This window comes from Myodes glareolus, chromosome 26 (assembly GCF_982192425.1).
Source record: "Myodes glareolus chromosome 26, mMyoGla1.1, whole genome shotgun sequence".
NCBI lineage: Eukaryota > Metazoa > Chordata > Mammalia > Rodentia > Cricetidae > Myodes > Myodes glareolus.
In genome coordinates, this window is record NC_142051.1 from 11,269,768 (window position 1) to 11,280,744 (window position 10,977).

The 10,977-nt window shown below is 49.4% G+C and overlaps 2 protein-coding genes and 1 long non-coding RNA gene across 4 annotated transcripts; 2 read left to right on the forward strand and 1 right to left on the reverse strand.

Moving 5' to 3' along the window:
• The first annotated feature begins 2,082 nt into the window (after positions 1–2,082).
• On the forward strand, positions 2,083–5,453 carry Cdk4 (cyclin dependent kinase 4). Of its 2 annotated transcripts, XM_048418207.3 has the most exons (9): positions 2,083–2,285; positions 2,541–2,567; positions 2,731–2,967; positions 3,105–3,240; positions 3,354–3,521; positions 3,675–3,784; positions 4,316–4,366; positions 4,500–4,635; positions 5,090–5,453. In XM_048418207.3, exons 3-9 carry the CDS (start codon positions 2,750–2,752, stop codon positions 5,180–5,182), a joined length of 912 nt encoding a protein of 303 aa, XP_048274164.1. In that variant the 5' UTR covers positions 2,083–2,285; positions 2,541–2,567; positions 2,731–2,749; the 3' UTR covers positions 5,183–5,453. The 2 variants fall into 2 exon arrangements, with proteins under 2 accessions (XP_048274164.1, XP_048274163.1); XM_048418206.3 differs by lacking the exon at positions 2,541–2,567 and having other exon boundaries at positions 2,085–2,285.
• On the reverse strand, positions 5,454–8,441 carry Tspan31 (tetraspanin 31). Its single transcript, XM_048418208.3, has 6 exons — positions 8,251–8,441; positions 7,517–7,684; positions 7,098–7,178; positions 6,707–6,838; positions 6,415–6,528; positions 5,454–6,324 (listed from the first exon to the last, which is right to left on the reverse strand). Exons 1-6 carry the CDS (start codon positions 8,311–8,313, stop codon positions 6,250–6,252), a joined length of 633 nt encoding a protein of 210 aa, XP_048274165.2. The 5' UTR covers positions 8,314–8,441; the 3' UTR covers positions 5,454–6,249.
• A 110-nt stretch (positions 8,442–8,551) lies between these two features.
• LOC148117729 (uncharacterized) lies at positions 8,552–9,163 on the forward strand. The gene is made up of 2 exons (XR_015736779.1): positions 8,552–8,690; positions 8,981–9,163. It is a non-coding gene; the product is annotated as an uncharacterized LOC148117729 (long non-coding RNA).
• Positions 9,164–10,977: the final 1,814 nt, after the last annotated feature.

Below are 10,977 nucleotides of genomic sequence, written 5' to 3' on the forward strand. Positions count from 1 at the left end.
ATCTACTCCCCACTCCCCTCTCAGACAAGGTTTGCTTGTGTGGTCTGGCTAACCTGGAACTCACTAACTAGATCAGGCTGGCCATCCACTTGCCTCTGCCTCTACCTCCCAGTCTTCTCCTGGGATTAAAGATGTGTGCCACTATGCCCCACCATGTCCCACCACGACCCACCACTGTTACATTCTCAACCAGGAAAGTAAGGATAAAAGTTAGAATGGCAAACCAGATGCTAAAATGATTTCAGGTTAGTTGTGGCTCAGGTCTGGAATTCAAGCACTTGGATTTCAGAGCCAGCCTGGGCTACAAGGAAAAGACTCTTGTCAAGAAAAAAAAAAGAAAAAGAAGAAAAGACAAGACAGAAAGAAAGCAACAAAATTGATCGTAGTGCATGCCAATAACCTTCTACTGGGGAGATGGAGCAGTAGGACCAAGCAATCAAACATTTGAGACTAGCCTAGCTTCCTGTCTGTTTCAAGGTCAACCTGAGTTGACCTTATCTCATTAAAACAAAATTCCACAATAAGTAAATAAATAAATAAAGCAGAGCCATAGTCGCTGCTCACGTCTGTAAAAACAGCATTTAGGAGGCTAAGGCACAACAATTGCTGTGGATTTAAGGTCAGCCTCGGCTATACGTCTCAAATATGATTTCAGTTTAGGGTTTCGGGGTATAGCACAGTGACTGAACACATGCTTACCACATTAAAAAATTAAAAACACTGACTCCAATTCCTAGCACTAAAAACCAATTTTATTTGTTTATTTATTTATTTTGAGGCAGGGTTTCTCGGTGTAGCCCCGGGCTGTCCTGGAACTCTCTCTGTAGACCAGGCTGGCCTCAAACTCACAGAGATCCACCTCCTTCTGTGTTTGGAGTTCTGGGATTAAAGACATGCACCACCATTGCCTGGCTAAAAAACAATTTTAAATTAGCTCGAGATTTTAGGTTGTTTCCCACAAATGAGTACATGGTTCTTTATTCCCATATACCTTAATGATGGGAAACAATAAGGGAGTTGGAGCCCATAAGACAACGAAAGTTAAATATACCTGTCTACCTAGATTTCTGTGGGCAGACACCACTTAAGAAATGCCATTTAGGCAAGAGTAGCACTAAGAAGGCTGCCCTGAAAACTAAAAGGAACGTGACACCAATGAAGAGTCCCAGGTTTGCAGAGACACGAGATTCTCAGGCAATGTGGTGGTCTGCAGTGACGCTGGTGACCGTGTTTGTGCATGCTGTTGTCTGTTCATATGTGCAATCACATACATATGTAACAGAATACAGAACCTTAGTATTAAGAGCCTTTAAAGAGCAAGTGTCCTTATTTCCAATAACTCCTTGCTGCTTTGAATATTCCCAGGGAGGTTTACAAGTTGGAAAAGGGGAGGCATTCTTCCCATACAGTGGCTAACTATATTAATCTTTTCTTCCGTCCATCTTTTAATTCTAGTTTTCCCTCAGATAGAAAGTGTCTCCTCCCCGTTTCATAAGACCACACTCGCCTACATTAGCTGTCCTTATCGTTACTTTAAAGGGCGAATGACTGAAACACCAAAACAAAAACATTGCATACCAAGTGAAAGGAAGCACTTAGTAAAATTTTGTTGAATGAATGAGTAAAACAAAGACACAAATACGAATGTTTCCCTATGGCGGTGGAGTGGAAATGTGACAGCACCATCTCTGGTACCAGGATCTCCCACTAGCACCCCGACCTCCCGCCCACGTACAGACGTGTAGTGGGACTAAAGATGCGCTCAGGCTCGGCCTTGAGCCGAGTGTTGAGCGCTGGTTGGCCCGGTTGCCATGGCACCGCCTGGTGCTCCACCCTCTCTCGCCCCCACACCCCCCCCTCGGCAGTCAGGGAACGGCAGCCAGTCACGTGCCACACAGTGTAACCACACCTCTACTTCTCAGAGCAAAGGCAAGGGTCACGTGGGATAGCAACAGGTCACGTGGTCGTCCCGGTCCCCGCCCCCTTTCTCCACCACACCCCTCCCATCAAGGCCGCCCCGGTCACCCAGTGCGCAGGACGGATGGAGGTCACGTGCCCCGAACGTCCGGCGTTCGCCCCGCCCCCCCAGTTTCCGCGCGCCTCTCTGGCAGCTGGTCACATGGTGAGGGTGGGGGTGAGGGGGCCTCTCTAGCTTGCGGCCTGTGTCTATGGTCTGGCCCGTAGCGTCCAGCTGCCCGGGACCGATCCCCGGTGTATGGCGCCGCAGGAACCGGCTCCCGGGCCCAGATAAAGGGCCACCTCCCCAGCTCTCGGCCGGGCGTAAGGTGAGTGCAGTCCCTTCCAGGGATGGGGTGCCAGTCCCCGCCACCACCGCCTCGCTCCCCTTGGGTGCGTGTCGCTGGCTGCTTATGGAAGGGTGGCCCAAGGGCGGGAAGTGGGGCCTTTGTGGTCGCGGGCGAGGGTGTGATTTTAGAGAATGAGGTGTGGAATCTTCGATGCCCGCCCTGTGCACTGTGTGGATCTTCTTTGTGCCCAGTACGGTGTCCTCCGAGAGAAAAGCATTCTTCTTTTTTCTCCAGGACATCACGTGGCTGGAGGGCTTGCTGGTAGAGCCTTTTGTGTTACCTGAGGCGCGGGCTCTGGAAGTGTGGAGGGGCAGGGCTGCTGAGTTGGTGCGGTCGCGGGCAGGAATTCCTTTGTTACTGCTGGGACATCCCCCCCTCCTAGCTGTGAAAGAGAGTTTGGTATTTGAAGCCTCTGTGATTGTAGGAGATCCCCTGCTCCGAGAATGGCAACCTCTCGGTATGAACCAGTGGCTGAAATCGGTGTCGGCGCCTATGGGACGGTGTACAAGGCCCGGGATCCCCACAGTGGCCACTTTGTGGCCCTCAAGAGTGTGAGAGTTCCTAACGGAGGAGGAGCTGGAGGGGGCCTTCCCATCAGCACAGTTCGTGAGGTGGCCTTACTGAGGAGGCTGGAGGCCTTTGAACATCCCAATGTTGTACGGTGAGAAGGTTGGATTGGGAATGGGGAGGAAAGAATAGTGTCTGTAATTCGGGTGTGTGGTCAGGAATGGGACCGTAAAAATCTGAGGGCCGCGTTGGATCAAAGGAGAGTGACCCACTGGTGACTATTTTTGTCAGGCTAATGGATGTCTGTGCTACTTCCCGAACTGACCGAGACATCAAGGTTACCCTAGTATTTGAGCACATAGACCAGGACCTAAGGACATACCTGGACAAAGCCCCACCACCAGGCTTGCCAGTTGAGACCATCAAGGTGAGTGGGGTGAACTCTGAGAAGTGGATTGGGATCTTTGCAGTAGAACTTGTTGGGATTTTTGGCCATGTTCCATAGTTTTCAGTGGTCTGTGCTTTCTCCTTCAAAACCAGGATCTGATGCGGCAGTTTCTAAGCGGCCTAGATTTTCTTCATGCAAATTGCATTGTTCATCGAGACCTGAAACCGGAGAACATCCTGGTGACAAGCAATGGGACCGTCAAGCTGGCTGACTTTGGCTTAGCCCGAATCTACAGCTACCAGATGGCCCTCACCCCTGTGGTCAGTAGAAAGATGGCCACCCAAATGCAATGGGATGGTGGGTAGGACATGATGGCCCATAGTGACTGAGACCATCCTAGACTTGATGCTTCCCAAGCCAGGCAGCTAGGATTCACGAGACAGGCCTTCACTGGTGTCTTCTCTTCTGTTCAGGTTGTCACACTCTGGTACCGCGCCCCTGAGGTCCTCCTGCAGTCCACCTACGCCACGCCTGTGGACATGTGGAGCGTTGGCTGTATCTTTGCGGAGATGTTCCGTCGAAAGTATGGGACTAGAAACTCTTGTTATTGAGACAGGGTTTCTCTCTGTAGCCTTGGCTGTCCTGTAGACTCCCTCTGTAGACCAGGCTAGCCTTGAACTCAGATCTGCCTGGCTCAGGACTTGGAACTCTTAAGCCACCAGTTCTATGAGCCCATTATTATTTATGGTGTTGGAGGCTGAAATCAGAACCGGACGTACACGGGGCAAATGCTCTATTGCACCAAACCACAGTCCCCACCCGCGTCTTTTTACAAGACGTGTCTGTTCTTGACCGTTCTTGTACATATGGTGCTGGACCCCCAACCTAGGCTCTGGCATGTGTTAGGTGCGTGCCCTGCCACCCAGCTATCGTCCCAACCTCCCCTGTTGGTGTTGGAAGCCTTGCCTAAAACTGGAAATGATGCAGGTGAATCTCCTGAAATGCCTTGGAGTTGGGACCGTCACACCCCTTCATCCTCTCTTATCTGAGCCTTCATGGTTGGCACACTCCTATTCTTCAAATAATAAACACTTGGGATATTTTTCTACCTTAGGCCTCTCTTCTGTGGAAACTCGGAAGCCGACCAGTTGGGCAAAATCTTTGAGTAAGTATCCAGTCAGGAGGAAGGAAATTCCCTTTCTGAGTTCCACTTCTGCTCAGCTCCGGTGGGCAACTGGCTCTCGCCCTGGAGATGAGAAGCGGAAAGGCCCCCTGAGCAGGTTGTCCTGTCCCTACAGTCTCATTGGATTGCCTCCAGAAGAGGACTGGCCTCGCGAGGTCTCTCTGCCCCGAGGAGCCTTTTCCCCGAGAGGGCCTCGGCCAGTGCAGTCGGTGGTGCCGGAGATGGAGGAATCCGGAGCACAGCTGCTGCTGGTACAGGGCCTGGGCTGGGGAGGTGGCTCTGCCGATGAAACTCTTAGGGCATAAGTGTGGACCTGAGTTCGAATCCCCAGAACCCATGTAGAAGCTATGTGTGGCAGCTAGCTTCTATAGTTGTCACTACAGCAAGATGGGAGGGGGGCAGAATTCCCTGGAAGCTCACGGGCCAGAGAGCCTGGTGAATACAGCACTGACAAGAACGTCTGAAGCACCATGGAAGGGAAGGACTGACACCCCAGACTATCCTGACATGCCCACACCCATACTCTTTCACACATGAACACGCACACACAAAGACCAGCGTGGAACCCAGGTCTGGTTAATGGACAGGCTGTGTTTTTTGTTGCTGCTGTGAGTGGGCGGCAGAGTAGGGAGAAGGAAACCCCTTGCAGCTTCTCTAGGGTGGGCACCCCCTCTTCCGCTTTCTGACCTTTGCCTCTCCCCTTAGGAGATGCTGACTTTTAACCCACATAAGCGGATCTCTGCCTTCCGGGCCCTGCAGCACTCTTACCTGCACAAGGAAGAAAGTGACCCAGAGTGAGAAGAGTGGCTGGCTGCCTTTCCTCATCTCTGGACACCTGAGCACGAGACTCAACCTCTGCCTTCCTCTAGGGCTGTGGAGACTCCTCCAGTTTTTTACAGAGAATATTTTAAGCCTTAAATGACATTCCCTTCCCCACTTCTCCTTAGGAAGTTTACCCTCTTGCCCTCCCATTCTCTACACTAAAGGGTGGGTGTATCTGTCTTCTCCCCTCCCTGATTTATATTGGGATCTTTTTTATACAGCAAAACGAGACAAAGAAATATGGAAATACGGTCTTTTTTTTTCTTTAATGTTTTTCTGATTGGCTTTGCCTTTGGGAGATTTGAGGGCCCCATGGGAAGAAGGTTCTCTGTAACATCTGTAGACAGTTACACAGGACCCAGATGAGCAGCCCAGCTCTTTGGCTGACAAGGTTGGAAAGAATCAATTCCTTTCTCTGAATACTCAGTTAAAATGGCTTTAGTTTTGAGTTCACTGCTTCATTCTGGGTCCTGCCTTGGCAAGACTTCTGGGTGGGGCTGGGACTGTAGTTCAGTGGTGGAAACACTTGCCTAGCATGTGTGAGGCCCTGGGCTAAAGCCCCAGCACCCCCACCCCTCAAGAAAGTTGTTTCCCCCTGGTACTTTCTGATTTGTCCTTGGAGCCAACCTAAGGAGTCGAAAGGAGGGAAAACGGTTATCAAGGGCGTGCAGCCCCCACCCATGCTTCTAGAAGTATACTGTATTCTCTGGGGAGAGGTCCCTATATCCTGTTCCCATCAAAATATGTAAAGACAAAATTGTCTATCACTTGATGGGTTTTTAGGGAATGAGGCAAGGGACCTTAAAAACCAGATGGCAGTCCCCACCCTAGGTTTTCAAAAATTTAGGTTGGGGGGGTGGTCTAAAAAGCTGGGAGAGCGCAAAACCAAGTCAGGAGGATCCAGAGGCTGCTGAGTGTGGTGACACCTGTGATCCTACCACCTGGGGGCTGTGGCAGGGGATCCAGAACCCAAGGTCATCCTTGGCTACATAGAAAGTTGGAAGCCAGCCTAGGCTTCAAAGATCCTATCTGGAAGACCAAGTCTATAGAAAGGCACTGGGGTTGGCTCGGGGGTCCTTTTGATTCCGGAATCTCATTGCCAGCCAAACACCAAGGATCTACAGAAAGGGAGAGAGAAAGCAAATTATTTTTGAATCTTGGGTTTTAAGGCTTATAGGTGTCTACATGAAGGAAATGGGAATCATTACCTCTGTGAAGCTAAAGAAGAGCCCAACACCACCTAGGATTTTCAGGGCTTTGTCTGAGTGTTTAAGGAATTTCTCCCCACACATCTGGCACACAGAACTCCTGGTCTTGCACATCTGAGGACAGACAAAAGTAGCTACAATGAGTGTCATTCCCAGCCTGGAGTCCCACTGGGCTAAATCCTTGCGGCCTCTATTTCTTTAGCATCACTCAGTAAAGACCAACACCTCACCCTGAGGCCACCTATGCCCCTTGCCCACTTCTTCCTAGCTGTGCCCCCATCCTTCAACTTACGGCACTGCAGGCGGTATCGTCTTGTGGGTACGGAGCTGTAAGGTTGAACAAACCACAGCAGTCAAAGCTTTTCTCCAGTTCATGCCGGGTACTGTTGCTCATGACCCACCAAGACGCATTGATGACATCTGTCTAGAGCATATAGGCAGAGGAACATCAATCTCCCTACCCCTGCACTCCAAGTGCTCCAATTGCTCTAGCAAGGGCAATCAGCACACAGACTCCCACAGAAACAGGACGCATGTCATGATCACAGACAATGTCAAGTGTCTTTCTCAGATTCTACATCTTGGGGAAATAGCCATACATGTCAGAGGATGAAGGTATGAAAGGGTCAGATTAACTGCTTTAAAGGTGGGGAAAGCACACATTTGAGAAGGCATCACCTTACCTGTTTGCTGCGGTTAATAGCCAGACATGAGCAAGAGATTCCAAACTGGAAGATGAAGACCAAGCCAAGGATGATCATGTACTGAGAGGAAGTTATGGCAAAAAAGATCTGGTTTCCATTGAAAATATCTCAGTGTGAAGGCCGCCAGCCTGGTGTAGGTTCCAGGCTAGCAGGGCTATGTAGCACAATCCCACTTTTTGTCTTTAAAAATCTCAGTGTAATTTGTAACTGCAATGTGGCAGATGAGAGGGCAGAGTTCAAGGCCCTTCTCTGTCCATAAAGCCGTAGTTTTATCGAACTGAGAACAAAAACGTCAATTTCCGTGAATTACAGAATAAGAACAAAGAGACACATCTGAGGTCCCCTGCCCTTTTAGGAAAAGCCAACCCAGGGACCCCAATTACTCCAGGTCAGGATACAAAGAAGAGCAGCACTTGGTGATGGTTAACAGCCCCCACGAGCCCAGCCACTGCAATCAGGAGAAGGAAGACTCCCACAGCAATGACTCCGCCAATGATGTGAATGCTGGACACCAGACCCAGGCCCTTGCCCCAGGCAGCCACGCCAATGAGCAATAAGCCCACAAGCTGCAAGAAACAGAAAGTAGAGAACACTTCAGCCTGATGTGGTGGCTCACACCTGTGACACATGCAACTGCAGCACAACAAAGTTCCAGCTTAACCTGTACTAGCTACATAGTGAGACCCTGTCATCGCCAAAGAACTCTAGCACAGCCAAAGGCTAGTCCACGACCCCTTGTAATAAAGAGGGTAACCAACTGAGGTGTGCTTTCTGGGCGCTCTTGGCAAGTAACTGGGAATAGCTGGGATCGTGGGGCAATGGCAGTAGCGTCTCGAGATACCAACACCTTAGGGTTGTCCAGCATCTCTAATCTGGGAAGAAACTGGAGCATTAAGTGAAGACTGGGACTATAGGCCCGCAGTCTTCGATCCACCCCTCCCCACCACCAAACAAACCCCCTCATCACCGGAAGTCTCTTCTCTTCCACAGAAGTCCCCAGGAATTCCCTCTTCGCCGGAAGTTTCTGGGAAGCTTCCCAGAACCCCCAGTAAACCCCTCTTCCCACCGGAAGTACCCTAGAAATTCTTCCCTTCTTTCCGTCCCGGAGCTTTCCCCACCTCCAAAACCTCACCATATAAACCACGTTGAGAGCACATAACGCATTCTTGGAACAGGCAAATCCGCCGCAAACCATCTCCCCAGTTCTGGGGACCCAAATGGTCCCAAGGACTTGAGGAGAGGGTATAGGGGACCGTCTTGTAGGACTCCAACAGCTTCTATCGCTTTAAATCCAAGCCAGCCAAATCAACTCTCTGCGCCTGCACCGTCCCACCCCTGCCTCTGGATTGGCGAAACTCGTGGCTAATCCAGGACATCCAGGATTTCAGTGCCAATCAATCTGCATTACGTCACCAGCCCGCCTCCTAGTCCTTCCCTCAGTTTCTTCATTGGACGAAACTTAAAAAAGCTGAAGACTGGGTTTCTAGACAATTTCTTAGGGAACAGAGCCTAAACTTCAAAACCCTGGATTCCTGTGCTCCAAGGTGCGACATTAGGAATCCGAGGACTCAGGTGAACAGAAAATAAAAGGGACTTGTAGAGGTGGGAGGAAGGGGCTCCGCCCCTCCAAGGATAACCCTTCCCCGCCGTTTATCCCGTGTTTCACGGTAATCTCACGATGATGCCATCGTTTTGTTGTTCGTGCGTCACACTCTGGAACAGCAAGAGGAGACAAATATTGAAGTGTGCAGCCCAGCTAGAGAGGATCCAAGTCAGGCATAGCAACAGCCGGCAAATCCTCACGCATTTGTTAAATGTGTCTGCTAGTACGCATGTCCTGTTCTGCATTCCTTCCTCTGCAGTGTGACCATGCCAGAAATTCAAGTGGAAACAGTGACTTGAAGCCGGTGCATTCCTATTCCTGACAAAATCACAGGCGCAGACACTGGTGTCCTCTACATCTTTAGAACACTTGACTGGCACAAAATGACACAGGTGTGGGGGCGGGACCGGAATATGAATAAATAAAGAGTATCCATACTTTTTGTTTGTTTGTTTTGTTTTTTGAGATAGTGATTTCTTGTATAAGAATCCTAGCTGTCCTGGAACTAGCTCTTGTAGACCAGGCTGGCCCCAAACTCACAGGATTCGCCTGCCTCTGCCTCCCGAGTGCTGGGATTAAGGCGTGTGCCACCACCGCCCGGCCATACTTTTTTTTTTTTTTTTTTTTACTTTAGTACATTGGTATTTTGCCTGCATGTACGTCTGTGCGAGGGTGTCAGATCCCTGGGGAACTGGAGCTACAGACAGTTGTGAGCTGTGATGTGGATGCTGGGAATTTAATCCGGGTCCTTTGGGGGGTGCAGCCAATGTTCTTAACCACTGAGCCATCTCTCCAACCCCGATTTTCCATATTTTCACTCCAGATGGGGTATAATGGGTCAATAACGTTATTGTATAAGCGCTTGGACATAGTACCCTTTGAATAGAAGTGAGAGATGGCACAATTCTTCCCTTCCTCGTGGCCTTGGAGGGAAATAACTTAGAAAAATCGCCCCCCCCATCAACTCCACACAGTGACTGGAGTCTCTGTGTGCTCACATCCTGAACTGCCTACAGGCTAGTCCTAATGGGGGAGTCAAACTGCAGGGTTTTAACTTTGTGACTGTGTGTGCCAAGTACTTAAGCCCTCTCTACTTCAGCCATAAAATGGGGATAGATGGTGATGCACCTACCTCTAACAATGCTACTCTGGCAACTCCCAGATTGCTATGAGCACTGGGGGAGCTAGAATATATAAAATGCCTCAGTCGCTACCCAGTACCTAGCCACTCAGTTATTACTGTCTAGCCCATTTTTATGGAGTCCAGTAAATGATTCCCAACTCAACCCCTTTCTTTCCAAATATAAAGACGTTGAGAGTTACCCTTCATAAACTATCCTCAAGAAAATATGTATGAAAATCTAGAGAGTTGGTACTCGAGTTCAGTTCCCAGAACCCACATGGTGACCCACAGCCATCCATAGCTTCATTTCCACAGGACCCAATACCTTCTTACCTATGGAGGTACTAAGCACACACGTAGCACACATACATATGTGCAGGCACACTCATACACAGAAATAATTTTTTAAAATAAAAAATGGCTGATCCATAGTAGCACTCGCCTTTAATCCCAACACTTGGAGGACAGAGGCAGGCAGATCTCTGTGAGTTCAAGGCCAGCCTGGTCTACAGAGTGAGTTCCAGGACAGCTAGGGCTACACAGAGACACCCTGTCTCGAAAAACAGTAAAATAAAATAAAATAAAATACTTTTAAAATAGTTTTTTTAAAAGAAGTGATACAAAATTAAATAATTTGGTGTGTCCAGATAGGTTCAAAATGTCTTTGAAACAAAATAATTAGGCCAAAGCTGTGAAGATAAAGGGCTTATTCTGCAAGTATACAGACCAGAACTTGGATCCCAGAGTGTACATAAAGGCCAAGCAGGCTGCTTGCTGTAACTCTGGCACTCTAGAGGTGGAGACAGGGTCTTCGGGGAAAGCTGGCTAGCTAGTTTATCCTGTCAGGAAGTTCTGGACTTGCTGAGAGACCTTGCCTCAATGAATACAGTGGAGAGTGTTGTGGGAATTCATTTCCACCAGTAGCTTTGGGGTACTGGTCTTAGGATGTGGCTTCTGTATGCAGATGTGAGCTTTTATTAGGAAGAGGAGGGGTCTCTCTTGCTCTCTTGGGAGGTCGGAATAGAAACAAGCTTGTGCGGTTGTTCACATCTCCCTGAGGCAGAGCAGAGGGACACAGCGGCTGGACCCAAAGCGGTTTCCACCTTGTCCTGTATTTTGTGAGCCTGCATTAC